At 37.9% G+C, this 17,478-nt stretch overlaps 1 protein-coding gene across 4 annotated transcripts in view; it reads left to right on the forward strand.

The window, feature by feature from the left end:
* LOC106959036 (voltage-dependent calcium channel subunit alpha-2/delta-2-like) overlaps positions 1-17,437 on the forward strand; it is a 210,323-nt gene extending 192,886 nt beyond the window's left edge. For all 4 annotated transcript variants that reach the window (XM_015051294.1, XM_015051295.1, XM_015051296.1 and 1 more), the window contains 11 exons: positions 771-932; positions 3,120-3,230; positions 3,937-4,015; positions 10,049-10,098; positions 12,972-13,061; positions 13,272-13,340; positions 14,175-14,249; positions 14,336-14,410; positions 14,518-14,589; positions 15,505-15,576; positions 15,754-17,437. In XM_015051294.1, coding sequence (XP_014906780.1) covers positions 771-932; positions 3,120-3,230; positions 3,937-4,015; positions 10,049-10,098; positions 12,972-13,061; positions 13,272-13,340; positions 14,175-14,249; positions 14,336-14,410; positions 14,518-14,589; positions 15,505-15,576; positions 15,754-15,831 — 933 coding nt within the window. In that variant the 3' untranslated portion in view covers positions 15,832-17,437. The remainder of the gene's footprint in view (positions 1-770; positions 933-3,119; positions 3,231-3,936; positions 4,016-10,048; positions 10,099-12,971; positions 13,062-13,271; positions 13,341-14,174; positions 14,250-14,335; positions 14,411-14,517; positions 14,590-15,504; positions 15,577-15,753) is intronic.
* Positions 17,438-17,478: the final 41 nt, after the last annotated feature.

Below are 17,478 nucleotides of genomic sequence, written 5' to 3' on the forward strand. Positions count from 1 at the left end.
TTTACTATTTTCCAATAACATAATAGTTAATTTCAGTAATTTGTAGTTTAAAATCAGCTTTAAAAAGCTGAACCTGGAAAATTAATAAATGTTTAATCTTTAATAGATGTAAAATCATTTTTCCTTTATCCTATTTACATGAACTCAGCTTTTTTTACATTATACAGACGAACAATGTATTAATATTAACTCTCAGTGCTTTTGATTTCTTTGCCTCTCTAAATATGTGACGACAACGACTCCTATGAGAAATGTCAGCTTTTCTCACACACAGCGTTTCACATCAATCCGCATTGAAAATGTCAGCGAAATCTGAATCTGACCTTCAAGAAGAAACATTTGAAACTCGGCGTTTCAGACATCGCTGCTAATGTCATAATCATGCATGGACACCGCGTGCAGACATGACCACAGATGTAAACACACAGACATGGAGGGACGTAAGCGCAGTTTTAGGCTAATTTGGTGGATGAGATGAGACAGATGATATTACCTTGGCTGGGTTTCCGTTCGGCGCGCTGCAGTGGCGTTCCAGGCGCACCTGTTCTTTGTGGGGGAAAGTTGTAATTATCGGTGTTTACTGCCAGGTGGAGAGTGGCAGGGCAGCTTGCATCTGCACTCACCCACGTCTGCATCCTGCCTCCATGAACTGCGTACACCAGACCAATAACACAGAGATACTCAGCTGGACACAGTTGTGTTTTGGCAAACTTTGTGGTATTTTTCCCTATCAATGCTCAGATACATTTTTTTTTCTCCTCTGTTTTCAGTTTAATGAAAAGGCCGAGGCTGTCGTCCCTTGCTTCAGGACTTTGGTCCAAGCCAACGTCCGCAATAAGAAGATCTTCAAGGAAGCCGTCACGCATATGCAGGCCAAAGGAACCACAGACTACAAATCAGGCTTCACGTTTGCCTTCGAGCAACTTCTCAATGTAAGAGCTAACAAGCTTTTCTTGGAACGGCAGCTTTGTTTTTCTAAGGCTGATGCTTTTGTCTAATCTAATTAATCAAACTATGGTGATACCACAAGTCTGACAGTGAGCAGCCCAGGTTTGCATTAGACATTTCCAGAAGGCTGTCATTTCTAACGGCAGGCTTGATTATGGCTGCCATTGCGGCGGAGTGGCAGCCGACATGGAGACGAGGTTTCTCAGCAGCAGCCCGTCCACGTGCTCCCGGCACAGGTGCTGCCTCAGCTCCGTATGCTGCGGCGCATTTTCTGAGGCTGCCACGCTAATGGGCTCTGATAGGATGATTGATGAGCGTAGCCCAGAGGAGATCAGCCACAGACACTTTATATTCCTCTGTGCATTTTGGGAGGCACAGAGCCAAGAATCCTTGCATTTTGTCGGAGAAAAGAGAAATAAAAAAGGAGAAGGGAGGGGGTCTTAATCGCTGTCTGTTGCCGGCTCGCTGAATGATTTGTGGCAGAAGCACAATAAAAATATGTAATCGCAGCAATATTATTTATATTTATTAGAATCTTGTCAGATTGGCCTGCATATCAGCCGCAGCTGTCGTATAGTGGGAGGAGACGGGGAGCAGCAATATTTAATGGTTGATTAATATAATGTACTGTAGATTTAATTCTAACTTGGTGCGTGCTGCAAATAGAGATCTACACACTTTTATAGCAGTGAAGTTGTAAGATTAGGTTGAATGCTTACAGCGTTTTGCAAAATTATACAACTTTCTCAAATTGTATTTGTAATTTAATGTAAATTTTGATGGACCAAAGCAAACTAATTACAATAATGTCCACATAATTGTGAAGTGGAAGAAAATTGTTAAATGGTTTTTAAAATTATCTTTCCATCCATTAGCTATTCACACTTATCCACCCTCACCAGTCCATCACAGGGCAAACCAACATGCACACACCCACACCTTGGGCTGGACCATAAATAACAATATATATCCCAATAGATACATGATCAATATCCGTAGATAATACATCTGATACTTTAGTCAGTAGAGTATTTTTTTAAATCTGGTCCAAAATCGCACAGCACTCTGGGGGAAGTAAGCTAAGCAAGGTAGGTGGCATCAACTCACTAACTCACTCTTTGGTTACCTAGCAACTCACTTGGTTACCTAGCAACAACCTGCTGAGTAACTGGCACAGCAGCAGTTTTAGATTTCACCACTGTGCCTCATTACTGCTTAAAAATGAACAACAGTGTGGAGCTAAAACAGAAAAGGTCATCCTTTCAGATATTTAAAACAAAAAACTAATCAATAATTGATATGAAACTGATATGAAACGTTTATATCGTGATGAGTTTTTCAGCCAAGGACAGTTTAGAGAGACCAGTTAACGGTTGTGTTGTTGGCCGTGTTTTTCTAATTATTTCCATATAAAAATTTCAATAGGATAGTTCATTTTTACTGGAGACCCACCTCCATTGTAGGTCAGGCTTCATGTTTAAGAGTGATTGTTAATGGTGTGTTTGAGGAGCAGTGTTAATTTTCCACACGCTTAGATTTCTTCTACATGTTTGCTGTATTGATTAGGCAAACTGGAAACTGGATTTCTTTTAGCCATTACTTCTTCCTTCTTCATTATTTTTTTTCATAAAGATCCATAAATCTTTATCATAAAGATACTTATGGTCCAGTGACCTTTTCTCAAAGCTCAAGCTCAGTTAGACTGTAGACGCCACAAAATCTCATCTGGATTTAGGTTCAAACTTTCCTTGGTTATTCCTAAAATGAGCAGTTATCTTTTACAATGTCTGACAATGTTTTGCCCAACTTCACTTTCCCCACTAGCACAATGCTGCTGCCACCACCATGCTTTATGATGATGCTTCGGTTTAGTTAATAGCATTAAAAATTAAGTTATATTTTACATAAGTGGAATCTATTTATTAATTAAGGGACTTATGAAGAATATTTATTTGCACTGGAGTTTAATTAAGAGGTACCACACTTTCCTTACACTTCACAAATATTGGGCAATTTTCAATATTTTGCAAAGAAACTTGGGCAAAACTCAAACAAGTGAAGCTAGTGTTGAAAAGACGCTGTGGTGTAAGATAGCTATATCATTACTGCTTTATACTTTCTGTAATCTGTCTCTCTGTTTTCCTTCACTGTCTTCCGTTCGCCTGTCACAGGAGAGCAGTGCCCCGAGGGCCAACTGCAATAAGATGATAATGATGTTTACAGATGGCGGTGAAGATCGTGCTCAGGAAATCTTTGAGAAGTATAACTGGCCCAACAAAACTGTGAGTATGTCTCAGTTAGGCTGATTTCTGTCCATCGATTCCTGTCTCCATGTTTTTGTCTCAGACAGTTGTGTTAGTCAGACATGCCAAGCATCCCAATCTGTGCACAAACCGTCCTCTCTAAGATTTCTTCCCTTTCCTTTTGATTTACATGATTTATCTCCTCTGCCTTTCTTCCAGTCTTTACATTTCCATCCCATCCTTTCTTTCTTTCTTTCTGTCTTTCTCCTTTGTTGCTTAGCTGGTGTTAACAGCTCTGACCTGATGACTAATTAGCCGCTATTTCACCAGAGCATGTGGTGGTTCAGCTGCTGGTTTATTTGTTTTATCATTTTTGTCTTGCTGTCAACACCAAATTTCTCCATTTTGACTAATCTGCCATTTTAAGCTTCATTCAGCTTTGTGAATTTATGTTATAACAAAATGCAAGAGAAATCAATTTCAGCTGTCATAAAAAGTAAGAAGGTTCGATTAAAATATACTGGGTTGCAGTCCTATTAAATCCAATTCGCCTCAGCACATTTAAAATGAATCTCTGTAATTCTTTCTATTCTATCCTGCATGTTAAAATTCTGATGTGAAGCATAATTTTCCTTACAATCCACCTCAGTTCAAATCAGATTTAATTGTGAAATGTTTTTGGTTTTATCAAATTAAACAATGTAGTATAGTTTATTTTTCTGTGTGTTTTCTTGTCCTGAACCAGGTTCGAGTTTTCACCTTCTCTGTTGGGCAGCATAACTATGACGTCACCCCTCTGCAGTGGATAGCATGTGCTAATAAAGGTAAGTTTATTAACAACAGCAACAACGGAAGAAAGAAAGAAAGAAAGAAAGAAAGAAAGAAAGAAAGAAAGAAAGAAAGAAAGAAAGCAGCTGTTGCTGTGATCGACATATTTTTGGTTGTTTATTTAGTATTGAGTCCTTAGAAAACTCTTGATGGGAGAATCCTCATTTTGAATTGTGTAATACATATATATATTAAAAAGTGAAAATAAAATATCTGTAAAACTTTCAAAAGGGATCAAGAGGAAGCAGTATCTTCTGTGAATCTGCCACTTGGGTTTCCCACGTTTTCTTTTTTTAAATTAATGAACTGGTGCTTGATTTTATTCTAACAAAACAAGCATTTAGAGATTAGCAAAAATGAACAATGACGTCAGCTTTTTTCATATTTCAGTAGTTTTTACTGTAATTAGTTTATTGTATCTAATTGCCTGCCTTATTATTTTTCTAAGGCAACAAAATTGCCTTTAGTCACAATATATAAGAAGTTTTTTCAATAATATTAGGCTGGAAAAATATATTTCAAGGTTTGTCTGATTTTCTTATTGAGTAACAAACTTCTAACAGAAGAGCATTTTCTTTGGTGGAAATGTTCATGATCTCCTTGGATGTTTAGTGTGTTTCCAGACAATGAAATACCAAATGATACGAAACCAGAAAATAGCTTTAAAACTGCGGTACTGACGTGCTCTGGCTATTTTAAACCTATGTAAAAATGACTGCCGGACTTTAGTGGGTGATAAAATCTGTTGTATCAGCCTTGAGCTCTGGAATAACCCAGCAGACTTGCAGGTCTCTGACTAACAGTCTGACGGTTGACTCAGCTCCATTTCCTGTTGGCTCTGTTGTCTGATCTCCGCTTTACTCATGTGGGTCTGCGTTAACTTCTTGCTCCTGCTGTGCTTTTTTTTCCTGAACACTTATTATTTTTTCACCCATAAACACTTCTCCTTCACATTTCTCTTGTCTTTTGTGGCTAGGTTCAAATTGACGTTGCAAATTATCTGAAGCTGTTTCTTTAGAAGAGTCTCCTCTGTTGATTAGCTTATTGCCAATGGAGCCAAGTGCCGTGGAAGCATCTCCCCTACTGTTGTTATTAATTAGCAGCTGAAGTCTGGTAGCAGGGCGATTAGCATACCATCCTCCCTGACAGACAGGGGGAAGTCCAGGATTATGCCTCTGAGCCAACATGCTCTCTGCTGTTCACAACTGTAGTGATTACCATAGTACTAAAGACAATAGTGTTGCCGCTCCAGCCTCAGTGGACGGACGCTGACACCCATGTGGGCGATTCCAGCAGACTCTAGCTTTTGTCTAATTTTTACTTTATAGGGGACCAAATAGGCTTCCTTGAACAGCTTATGATAGATCTATGGGCTAAAAACTATATAATTATTATTCTTTTTTGCACTAAATCATTCTTGGATAATGAAATTTTAGTCTGGTCAGTTCTTCATGTTTTGATTTCCTTTCAGGTTGAGATGTTTTAGGGTCTCTTGTCACTTTAAATCCAAATAAGCTGCTGCTGGCCATGCCTCCTAATTAATTTACATTCTTTTGTAAAAGCTGTACAGCTCTTGTAGCAGTAAAACCAGCTGACTGAATGTCCTGAAGCTCAGGTTGGGTTGCTAGGTGACGGATTGGCCTTCTCTGGGGTTGCTAGGTGACGGGCTGGGCTTCTCTGGGGTTGCTAGGTAACGGGCTGGGCTTGGCTGGGGCAGTGCCTACTGATTTGTGACATTACATTCCAGAGGTTTTTGAAATGGGTTGTTTTATAGACACCAAAAAACATGAACTTATTGCCAAAAACTGGATGAGTGTTTTTTTCTTAAGGGTTTTTTGTGATGTTTATAGAAGCAGTAGGAACCTAAATACAAGTACAAAAGTGTTCAAAATGTGAATTCTGTTTTAATCTTGTCTAAAAAATAACATTTTGTGTGTGTTTTTAAGCTCTTATTGAGAGTTTTGCTCTAATAAATAACAGAGGTGTGAGGAATAAGCTTACATAGAGAGGGTGATGCTAATCCTTTCACAACAATGTTGGTTTTGCTCAGCCATCTCACTGGTTTCCCATCTCATCTTGTTTTCCCATCAGTTTTGGAAAAATTTTCAGTTTTCCAGTTTTCCATGTTTTACCCTGTTCAATATTTTCTCCATTATTGATCACTGACTCCACTCTATCATAATGTGCATAATGCTGTAGTGTAGTCTTTTCTTCTGTCCTTTTCCTGACTGATACCTTTTGATCCTTGACAATCTCTAAATTCTGGCTTGACTTAAAGCAGAGGTTCCCAAACTGTGGGGCGCGCCCCCTAGGGGGGGCGCCGTGTCATTGCAGGAGGGGCGCGGGAAGCCGTCTGGATAAAAAAACAAAACAAAACATGAACACTGTATGCGCTGGGTTTTTAGAATGGCCAACTCTCTGTTATTCCTATGTCAGTTTGATACAGTAGAGGCTTCCACACTTCCCATATCTGTGTCACTTTTATCAGCAGTTAAAACTGTTTAACCCGTTGTTAACATGTTGTAGCCTGTTTTTCCGAGCCGCCTTTAAACGCAACATGAGCGCTACGGCGCTGGGTTTCCACCTGTGAAGGAGACCTGCTGCTGCTGGGCGGAGCTACAGGTGTGTTAGAATCACGGCAGCAAACCAGCAAAACGCAAAGAACTTTTCACAGTTTTTCCTCCAAACTAACCGACTGAGTTGAGTAAAGCTGTTGGATGCAGGTAATGTTAGCTCAAAGATGACTAGCTAATATCAATACAGAACCTTAAGCTTAACAAGTTACCTGTAGGCTACCGATGTTGGTGTCTATTTTCAGCTACGTACATTCACTTTGCCCCCCAAAAAGTCGATTCCCCCCCACCCCCCTTCACACGCGTCATTTCAACCAGACAACCATTTGTTGTAATTCATGGGGGGGGCGTAGAAAATGTTTGGAAACCACTGGGGGGGGCGCAGAAGAAAAAGTTTGGGAACCACTGACTTAAAGGATGCAAATGTCCAAAAGCTTTTACTAGACCACCTCCAATTCCGTTCATTATAACTGAATAAATATTGAAATGTAATAAAGCTGTGCATCAACAAAGTGCTAGTTTAAGCATATACATATATTTTGGCAACCCAGATGTTGCAACATATTTATAATATATATACATGTGATTGAAATATTGATTTTGTATCTAAAAACACAGATACATCAGAGTGAAAACTCAAAACTTTCATAATCAGTTTGAAAAGGAGTTGAAAGAAGCCAATGCTTATTAAATCTTACGCCCAATTAACTCATTCTGTAATCCGTTGTGTATTTCAGTCACAATGCTTTACTGAATTGCTTTAAAGGTCAACTGTATTGGTGTATTAAATAATCTAACATGGATTATTAAGGTCTTTTATAAAATCACAGAACTAAATGTATTTTACATCCTTGAACTTGTAACTACAGAATCATCATAAATTATGTTGATATTTTCTGCAAACTCTTAAGTTGCTCAAAGAACATAAAACATATGAACTGTGTTGCCATGCACTATGAAGAAAACAGATCATTAACTCTTATTAACAATATTGCACTTTGTTACAGTTTTATAAAGTAAGACGTAAAGAATGAAGAAATTATTAGTGCTATTACATCTGTTGGAAAGATAGTATTAAGTATAGTATTATAGTTATAATATTATTTATAAAATGTATATCATCTTTGCATTTATTTGACTCTTAGATACACAAAGGGACAGTGAGCAAATACAGAAAAGGTCTGCTGGTTTAAAATCAGTGTCAGCTATTTTATGCAGTCATGCCACATATACAGTAAATCAAATTTTAGACCTCTATATTTAGACTTTATTCATATAGATTTCAATAAAGGCTTCCGGGGACAAGGATCAAATTCGCCACCTCCAGGCCACAAGCGCTTCTCTAATCTCTGTGAAATGTGAACTCAACTACGTCCTGCATAACATCCCACAGGCATCTTTTTGTCATCTCTGCGTAACAAGTGCTGCTCTTATCTTGGTTAGCCAGGTGCAAAGGGTCCATTAGTGTTTAAGTCTATACAGCTGAAACCAGATATTTAAATGATTTCTTTTAAAAGAAATATAACAAAATTATTATTTTCTGTCTGCTGTTGTATTAGCCTTAGATTTTCTATTTTACATCAGTTGTGATCGCTTAAATTATTTGCTCAGTTCCAAATAATGAGATAGACGCGTGTTGATATATATTTTCATTGTATTTGGTAAGAAATTGCAATTGAAACATTTTGATTCCTTTTGGGAGCCTTTAAGAAGCTTCTTGCAAAGAAATTGACTGATTGAGGGAAATCAATTGATTCTTCCTAAGAGATAACTGGGACACAGGCAGGTGTTGCTTTTTGCAGTCAAGGCTTCTTCCTTTCTGAGTGGCTTTTTCAGCCCATCTTAATGCTTAGCTTGTTCCATTGTGGTTAATTGAATTCCCTACTAGCTTCACTCAGCATTTTCTCAAGGTGTTTTGGTTTATTGTGGGGTTGAAACACAGGGTGTGCACTAAAGTACGTCCATCTGTGGCGCACAGAAATGAACAGAGTTATAAATAAACATCTCCAACATATTTTATGTTGGTTTATAAGGTTTATTCTTGCATATTTTTGCTCTTCAGGAATCCAGAACTTGTAGGAAAGGACGAACCAGACCCGTGGAGGTCCATAAATATCTTCTTGGTTTCTTGGTTGATTTATATTGTTTTATTTTTCCATGATGTGACACAAGGAAGCGGAGTGTTTATAACTTATTCACAGCTGCTTCTCACACAAATGAGAGAACATTTCTTTAAGGAGTTTGTTTTAACTTCTACAATACAAAGAACCTAAATAATCCTGACTGAACTAAGAGAAATAGTGATTTGATTTAATACGACTGAAGAAATGTCTTTGTATGTAGTGTGTATATAAGACGTCTGAAATGGACTGTTACATTTTTAATTTCAGTAAAATATAATGATTACATGACATATCTTGAAATAATGTCCCATGCTAAATAATTGCAATTTTCCTTAAAATCTTAACACCACAGTTTATCTTTATCTTTGACATTCAGGTCATAATTAATTGTACCTTATTTAAGAGCGTCTTTGTATAATTTGATGTGTTTTTTAGTAGGATACAGTCAGTGGTAGTTTTTCTCTAGATTTCTAGCGATTGTAAAAGCTGAAGTCTTTCAGTTAGCAGTCATCTAAACAAATGTATTCAGATCTACATCAGTGTTATCTGGTAGACTGTAGCCATGACTCTGAAATCACATCCGTTGCTGTGTGAACCTATAAAATCAAAATCATAATTTTCTCTCTACACCTTTTTGTGGTGCTTTGCTCTAAAATCACCCGTCTGTCTCAACGCCACTTGTCTAGCATACAGACAAGAGCCCTGGCACCAAACATTATGCCAGTGTGTGTGCATTTGTGAATTATAAACTCAAAAATGTTTACGGATGTGCATGAGTGCTCTCATTTTTCTAATGAATTGAGACTGAGAAGGGAGATTTCACCACCAAACACTGTGTGGCGGGGAGGGGGGAGGCTGCCTAATGTGTCGAAATAATGAAAGTTGCCTCTGCTTTTTAACATTCTGGAGACGCTGCCTCCATTTCACGGCTCTTTGTATAAACACTCATGGCTTTAATAACTTGTTGAGCAGCCCGGTTATTGACCCAGTCGGTCATTCTCGTCCATTCCTAATCAGCCGCAGTGCCTGGGGCTCAGCATTCTCAATGAGCTTCCACATTTACATCCTGCAGTACATCTTCAAACACAAAGGGTCAGCGGCTACGAGCGCCGTCGTGTCCGTGTGTCCCACCGTCGTCCGCCGGGGTTTATGACCATGCTTGCACCTAATAAGAACGTGAGGAGATGAGGCTCCGGTCTCCAAAATGGTTCACATTAGGACACACTTTGAAATTTATGCATGAACTGAATATGTCACCTGCATACCCAAGTAAGAAAGTTGAATATATTACTTAATATTTCTAAACTTTACTGTCTGTCTCTTCTTATTTCAGGTTACTACTTTGAAATACCATCAATTGGAGCCATCAGAATCAACACACAAGTAAGACACAGTACATTTATAGACTCAACACAGAATCAGAATTGAGCATAAATTGGACATTTGGGGCAACAATTACATTATGATATTTCTTTAACTTCTTCTCAATTATTGTACACAGCATAAAAACAAATCAAAAGCCTACAAACTCATAATTCCTATCCATTAACAGTGCCATGAAATCTGTGTTAATCTGTGTAAAGTAGAGTATCGTAGGTGTGTAAATGACTTTCATATGTTGAGAAGCATCCTGGATCAAACCTGACTTCCCAGTAGATGAAATCCCTCATGTTTTGATGGAGGTTTGTTCAGGATTAGCACCGTAGTGATGACTCAGATGACGTGGTTTTATGTGAAGTGCTCTGAAAGTTACTTCTGTAAGATTGACTCACAGCACTGAGTTCTGCAAATGCTCAGCTTCTTACACAAAGGACATTTAACATCTTTTAAGGCAGATGGCAAAAGTCGTATCCTTAAATAGTACAGGAGCATCTGAATAATTCAGAATATCATCAAAAAGTTAATTCATATTAGTAATCCAATGCAGCATTCACAACTCATAAGTTGTACAGCTCCATTACACAAAGCGATATATTTTAAGTGTTTCTCATTATGGTAATTGCAACTTATGGGTAATCAAAGCCCCATATTTAGTTTGACATGACAGTTTTCCAACATGCACTGAGCCTCCTAAGCCACAAAAGACCATTGCTGAAGAAACTGAGTGCTGTAACAAAGCATGGAAAGTTGAGTGGAAGGAAAAACTGTATATGCATAAGTAACACCTATAATATAATTGTGAAGCAAAGCTCACTGAAGAGTTGGGAGGAGATTTCCTCTGAAACGCTGACAGAGCTTCACAAGTCCCCAAACAGCGATATATCCGTTGGATTATTCATGGAAATCCATCGTCAGATTAAGAAGCAAAAGCTATATTGCAAAGCAATGTATAAAAAAAATAGATATTTTTTTGTTCCAAATGTATTTTTAGTGCACGAAGCAGAACCAAGGGTTAGAGTTGGTATACTTTCATAAACAGCTGAATTAGCTACAGAAAGTTAGATTTACCACATTTCACTCTTTAACACTTATTAAAAATTTACCTTGCTTGAGTTTCCTCTTGCGTTCAGAACATTTTGCCCCTCAACTAATGTCACATTTGCCTCATTCCAGGCGTAAAAAAATTGTCTCTCCGTCGATGGTGGAGCTACGACGCCATCACTCTCCTCCTACTTTCTTGTTTTTTATTCCTCACTTCTCTGCCAACCCACCCACTCACCAGTCCAGCCAGCCAGCCCAGGAATAGACTGTCAGCTGTTCCATTAACTCTGGCATATTTATATTCTGAGAACTGCCACTTACTCTAATAGGTTTTCTGAAGGTGGTTGTAGAAGAAAACAGTGAGACCTTACATCATTTACCAGTACTCTGCCCTTCAAAATCACTCATTACACCGTCTCACTTGGATAAGATGGCAGCATTCGGATAACAGATGGACTGCAGATGGAAAAACTTTACAAGTACTGTCCTGAGTCACTTTTATAGGACTGCAGGTCCAGTCTTGAAATAGTTGGTGTTGGTGCACAGCGATAAGTTTACTTTTAGCAATTATAGCTGCTGGTTCCCAGTTGGGAAGAAAATAGCATTTAATCAACACAGGTGGATACAGCAGAACTCTGTGTGGCTCTGCTTCCTCTGTGTCATGTGTCTGTTGCTGACTTGTTATGCTTTCCTAGATTGTTCTAGCCAGGCGGAAAATTTCCACTATATCCCGTGAAAAGGTCTGGCTGTCAGTGTCCTGATGGAATATCTCCCCGTGGCGCATTAAACTGGACTTTTATTGAGCTAATAGAATAGGTTACGGCTGTCAGCACCTCGCTGTTCAGACGATAGAAAACAAAATGGACAAAAGCGTTTTACTGAAATGGCTGCTTTTTATGCATATATCTACTTTTATGCATGAAGCATGGGTTGGACAAATTTCTCTGTTCATTTTAATGTGGAAAGGTTTGTTAAGACGTAGTCAAATTACATTTTATGGTTAAAGTTTACATACTTCCACCATGGGCCTGTTGGTTATAATATTATTAAGCTTTTAATTTTGCATTTTAACAGTTCCTTCTCCAGGGTGCAGTGGTAATTCAGCATAAAACCTGAATATTTTTTAAGACTTCAACAATTTTAGGAATTGAATGCACCTACCTGGATTTGTCATGATTTTCTTTAACACTCACAGGGTTAACAGTCAAAAGATGAATGAATTCAAAGCTTTTCAAAATATTAAGAAAGGTAGGGACTCCATAATGTTTCCTAAAGTTTGCCACCAGGTTATGCACCCAATAATTTCAGCACACAATCTCCAAAGTGACGAGTCAATAATTGTTTACCTAAAATAATATTAGCTCTTTGGCATGGGGTCTCCTGAGAAAAGCAGAATAAAACAAATGACCAGGATACTTGACCTTTCACCTCCATTCAGAATTGCTGTGGGATATTCTCACACTGCCATTGTTGACAGTAGAGCTTCTGGGAAATGTTTGTACGTCGCACCCCTGACAACCCTAATGTGTTTTTAATAGCTGCTTCATAACGATGAGAAACTGCCTGAAGTGGCTGCAGGATTGGGGGGTGAGGGTGAGGTTCTTTATGGTTCTGTCGGACCGGGATGCTGCTGCCGCTGGTGGTGACCCGCTGGTTTTATGTGGTGACAAAGACAAGGCCGGTCAGGGTCTTGTGGTTTTATGACAGATGAACATCAGAGGGCTCTACAAGCTCTCTACCTTTAAAGCCAATGCACTACGGCTGCCATAAATGTCTGTTTATTTGTGTTTACTGTGGAAACTCACAGAGGTAAGTGTAAATGTTTCTGCCTGCAGGAATACCTGGATGTCCTGGGACGTCCCATGGTGCTGGCTGGGCCTAAAGGTAAACAGGTGCAGTGGACCAACGTCTACCAGGATGCTCTGGTAAGTACACAAAATGTATATTTAAACAAAAAACATGTGCTTTTGCTCATTTATTTCATATTATGTATCATTATAAGTTTTTTTTTTTTCATTTGCAAAATCAAGGTGAAGGCACTTATTTTCTCTTTATAAGTCTCCAGTTTCTACTGAAGAGAAATTTTGACTATTTAAAATCTAATTGTTAGTTATAAATTTCTGACTTTTTTTCAGGGTTTGGGGCTTGTCATCACAGGAACGATGCCAGTTTTCAACCTCACTGCAGACAGCGCTAGCTCTCAGGTAAAAACAACTGACTTTTAAAGTGTCTCCTATGCGCCCACCCACACACAAATCAGTGACTCAAACCAATCTATTAATATTATTATTCTGTTAAAAAGTTTTTCTTGCCCTTTAAGTGGGCGAAGCTTTAAAGTCAAGCAAACGTACATAATGATTTCAGCTTTTGTATTCATTATTTATCTGCGTGTCACCATCATCAATCATCTGTAATGATGTTCACACGGCTCCGACTTTCTGTGGCAACACCTCCCCCTTGAGGTGACATCTGACATTGCAACAAATCGTTTGTGGCATCCACTGACCACAACGACGCAATGCCTTGAAAATATTCATATCCCCGGTGGTTTTCCTCAGTCATGTAGGAAAAAGATTGCAACCACAAACTTTAGTGAATTTCATGTGATAGTTTGTAAAGTTTAAGCAAAAGGATGCACGGTTTTGAACATTGTTTACAAACAAATTGCGTCTGAAAATAAATTCTGAAAGTTGAGATTGTACATCCATCTTCCCACAAACTCTGAGCAGCTTCTCTGTGCCCGCTGAAGAAACACATCTGTACAGCATGATGCTGCCACTACCATGTTTTATTATGGTGTGCAGCTTTTGTTGGATTAGATACTAAATGTTAGCCACATTTCTGTGCCAGTCTACCAGAGACCAGAGGTTTTCTTTTTCTCATTCTTTGTGCAATGCATGACTAATCGTTATCCTGATAGATTTTTCAGCCTGAGCTGCGGCGCTTCGCATCTCCTCCTTTTCCAGGAAAAGAGGAGGAGATATTATTATAATAATATTATTATATTAGGATCCTAATAGTTTATTTTCATCCCTCAGAACCAGCTCATCCTTGGGGTTATGGGAGTAGACGTTGCAATTAATGAAATCAAGAAGAAGACTCCAACATACAGAGTGAGCATTCTTTGCTCTCATAATCATACCCACATATTTATCTTTGAAAGGTTAATAAATCATTTTCTAACTTATTTTGCCTGCAGCTTGGGGCCAATGGCTACACATTTGCTACTGACCCAAACGGTTACGTGCTGCTGCATCCTAACCTAAGACCCAAGGTAGGTCCGTCTCTGTGCATCTAATTAGTTTCCTAATTCTGAAACTTTATTCGTTTTAAATGATGTTTATCCTCCCCCGCTGCCTCCCACCCCTCTGTGCTGTTCAGATCATTAACTTCAGGGAGCCCGTCACTCTGGACTTTCTGGATGCAGAACTAGAAGATAACAACAAGGAGGAGGTAAAGCGAGTTATCAGGAACAAATTGGTTCTCAGGTGTTTTTAGTAGAGTTAAAAATCAGAAATAACTGGATAAGATAGAGAAGATTTATTCACACTGAAGCGACCAAACTTTATCTTATTTCAGTAGACTACAATACCAACAATAATTTATAATTTTACGTATTTCTTCAGTGACTGTTAGAATTTAAACTTCAGGATTTCCCCCAGCGTATTACAAGCCTGGCGGGCTGCCAGGCTTTACTTGTGCCCCCACCAGGAAAACCATTATTTACTTATTTTAGCTTTTTTTCATGTTTTCCCCTTTTTAAAGTCTTTATACTTATTGTTCAAGTGTTACTCTTCCAATAATACATAATTATCAACTGATGTTTTCAAATTTTGTTGTCCATGAGACTCTGTAACTAATTTGACAGAATACTTAGGATTATTGTCCATTTGGAAAACCAATTTATGTCCAAGCTTTAACATCATGGCTGATGTTAAATGTTCTTCCCTCATGTTATCATGTATTTTGTGAAGTGCACCAGTCCCTCCATTAGCAGAACAGCCCACAGCATGATGCTGCCACCCCTTTACTACATGTTAGGATGTTACTGTCAGGCTTTCATCAGGGTCAAATACTTCAATTTTAGTGTCATCATACCACAGGACATACCTCCAAAGACTAAAATCTTTACCCCTGAGGGCATCTGTGTTTTATGGGATATCATTTCACTGTGGATAATGACACTCTTAAAGGACTTAAAACAAACTCACGTTTTAAGTTCTTACTGACTTAAAACTGTAGTCTGACTTAATACACAAGAACAAAAGGTGGCATGTATTTTTATACAGTGTATTTCAGTTAATGCTCTTTTGTTTTTCTGAGTATTGTGTGCCTTCTCATTGCATCCTCTGTTTTGCTTTCCTGCAGATCCGCCGACAGATGATTGATGGCAGATCGGGGCAAAGAAAAATCAAGACGCTCATTAAGTCAGTTGATGAGGCAAGTCATCAATATATGTGACTCAATCATGATCCAAAGTAGCACCTTCCTGCATGGCGCTGTAATGAATCTGAATCAGTCAATGTGTTCACTGTCCTTTGTTTCCTTCTAATTATGGGAGGCGAAATGTGCAGATGCTTTAGCAGGGTTAGCTCACCGTTTTGTGTTTACCCACAGAGATACATCGACGAAGCCATGCGAACGTACACATGGACGCCCGTAGAAGGTACAAACTACAGGTGGGTTTGCATCTAACAATGCATTACCTGACATTCAGACCAAAATAGTGGAACCTGTAAGTGTTTTTTAAATATCTTCTTTCACTTTGGATTAGCTCACTGTTATAAATATGAAGTGCAGCTGCTGCATCTCAAGAACTGAGTTACTGTCTTAATAGGCTGTAAAAATACCAAAACTGGGTAATTTAAGAGGCTAAAAATACCAAATTAAGTCTAAAACTTAATTAAATCAGTTTTTAATATTGAAGTTGCACATAGTTAGGCAATCTGGCTTCTGATTTACATCTGCCCAGTTCTGTTAATATTTATCTAAGAAATTATATAGTTATGCAGTTTTAAAATCTGACTGTTATGGTTTACAGTAGTGAGATATTTTAAAGCATGATCCTGCTATGGGTTGTACTTCAGATGTTTTCATACATTTACGCCTTCAAAAGGACAAAATTAAAAAAAGCAATGCCATTTTCTGAATTATTTGGTTTAAATTCAGTATTTTAGTTCTGCAACAGCTTGATGGATTAGGCAGAATCAGTTTATAATCAGTTTATAAGATATATATATATATATATATATATATATATATACACTAACTCTGTAAGTCCTCACATGAATTTGGTCAAAGTGCATCAGGACAAAGGGTTGCTGCTATTCAAAAGTCTTTGGTTTGCACACATTGAGTAAAATATTCTGGATTTCTTCCAGAATATTTTATTTGAACAAAAATCTGAGAAATTAAGACTCTTCACAAATGGACATAGTTATCAATCACCTGTTGATTTTCGAAAAATTACTAGAACTGAATTTTGAAATTGAATTTGTTGTTAGCTTCAGTAAAAAATAAGAAAAATGTGTTGAAATAAAAACCTTCAAAAGAATCCTAAAGGGAAAATATTATTCTGCCTTAAGATCAACAACCAAGTCAAATGAATTCACCTTTTTATTTTTTTTTTCCACCACTTTATAAATAAACCATACATTAGTTGTTAACTGTGTTTTTCTTTCCTGATTCTGCCTTTAAAGCCAAATGCAAGCAGTGTGTGTGTTTTGTATCACCTTAATATTTTTAACTATGATTTATAAAACTTCTTAATTCAATTTATGGCAAAGACAATTATTTACAAGAAAGACAAACTAAAATGTTAAGCCTATTTATATATATTTTCTTGCTGTATAAATCAATAGTCAACTAGAAATGCTTACAGATGTGTGAGCTTCATTTAAATGCTGTGTTTTAAAGTGCAAAGATGCATAAAACTCTTTGTTGGAAAGCTTGAGTTTCATGCATCTCCTAATTAATCCACATTTCAAAGTAAAATAGAGTCACACAAAGACCAGAAAAGGATCAGTGAACCTTTTGAACATTTCATGTTTAGTTTAAAAATGAGTTTAGGTTTGAAAAGTATTCAATCGTGAGAACCGGGGCCAGAGATAAGCCATCATTAATCTTTGGCTATTCAGTTGTAGTTTCTCAAAGCTTATTGATGATGCAGAGGGATAAATGAGCTTTATGCATTGGGGGGATGAGTACCTTGTTTCTCTTGAATGTGCAAATGCAAGGCTGATGCAACAAAGGCTGAACCATTAGTCTGGATCTTATTATTCTCCTCCTTTGTCATGGTGAGTTTCAGATTACGAACCCACATGCAAGAACACAAACAGAAGA

Source organism: Poecilia latipinna, unplaced genomic scaffold (genome assembly GCF_001443285.1).
Source record: "Poecilia latipinna isolate Pla-1442-1.1 unplaced genomic scaffold, P_latipinna-1.0 Scaffold1039, whole genome shotgun sequence".
Lineage (NCBI taxonomy): Eukaryota > Metazoa > Chordata > Actinopteri > Cyprinodontiformes > Poeciliidae > Poecilia > Poecilia latipinna.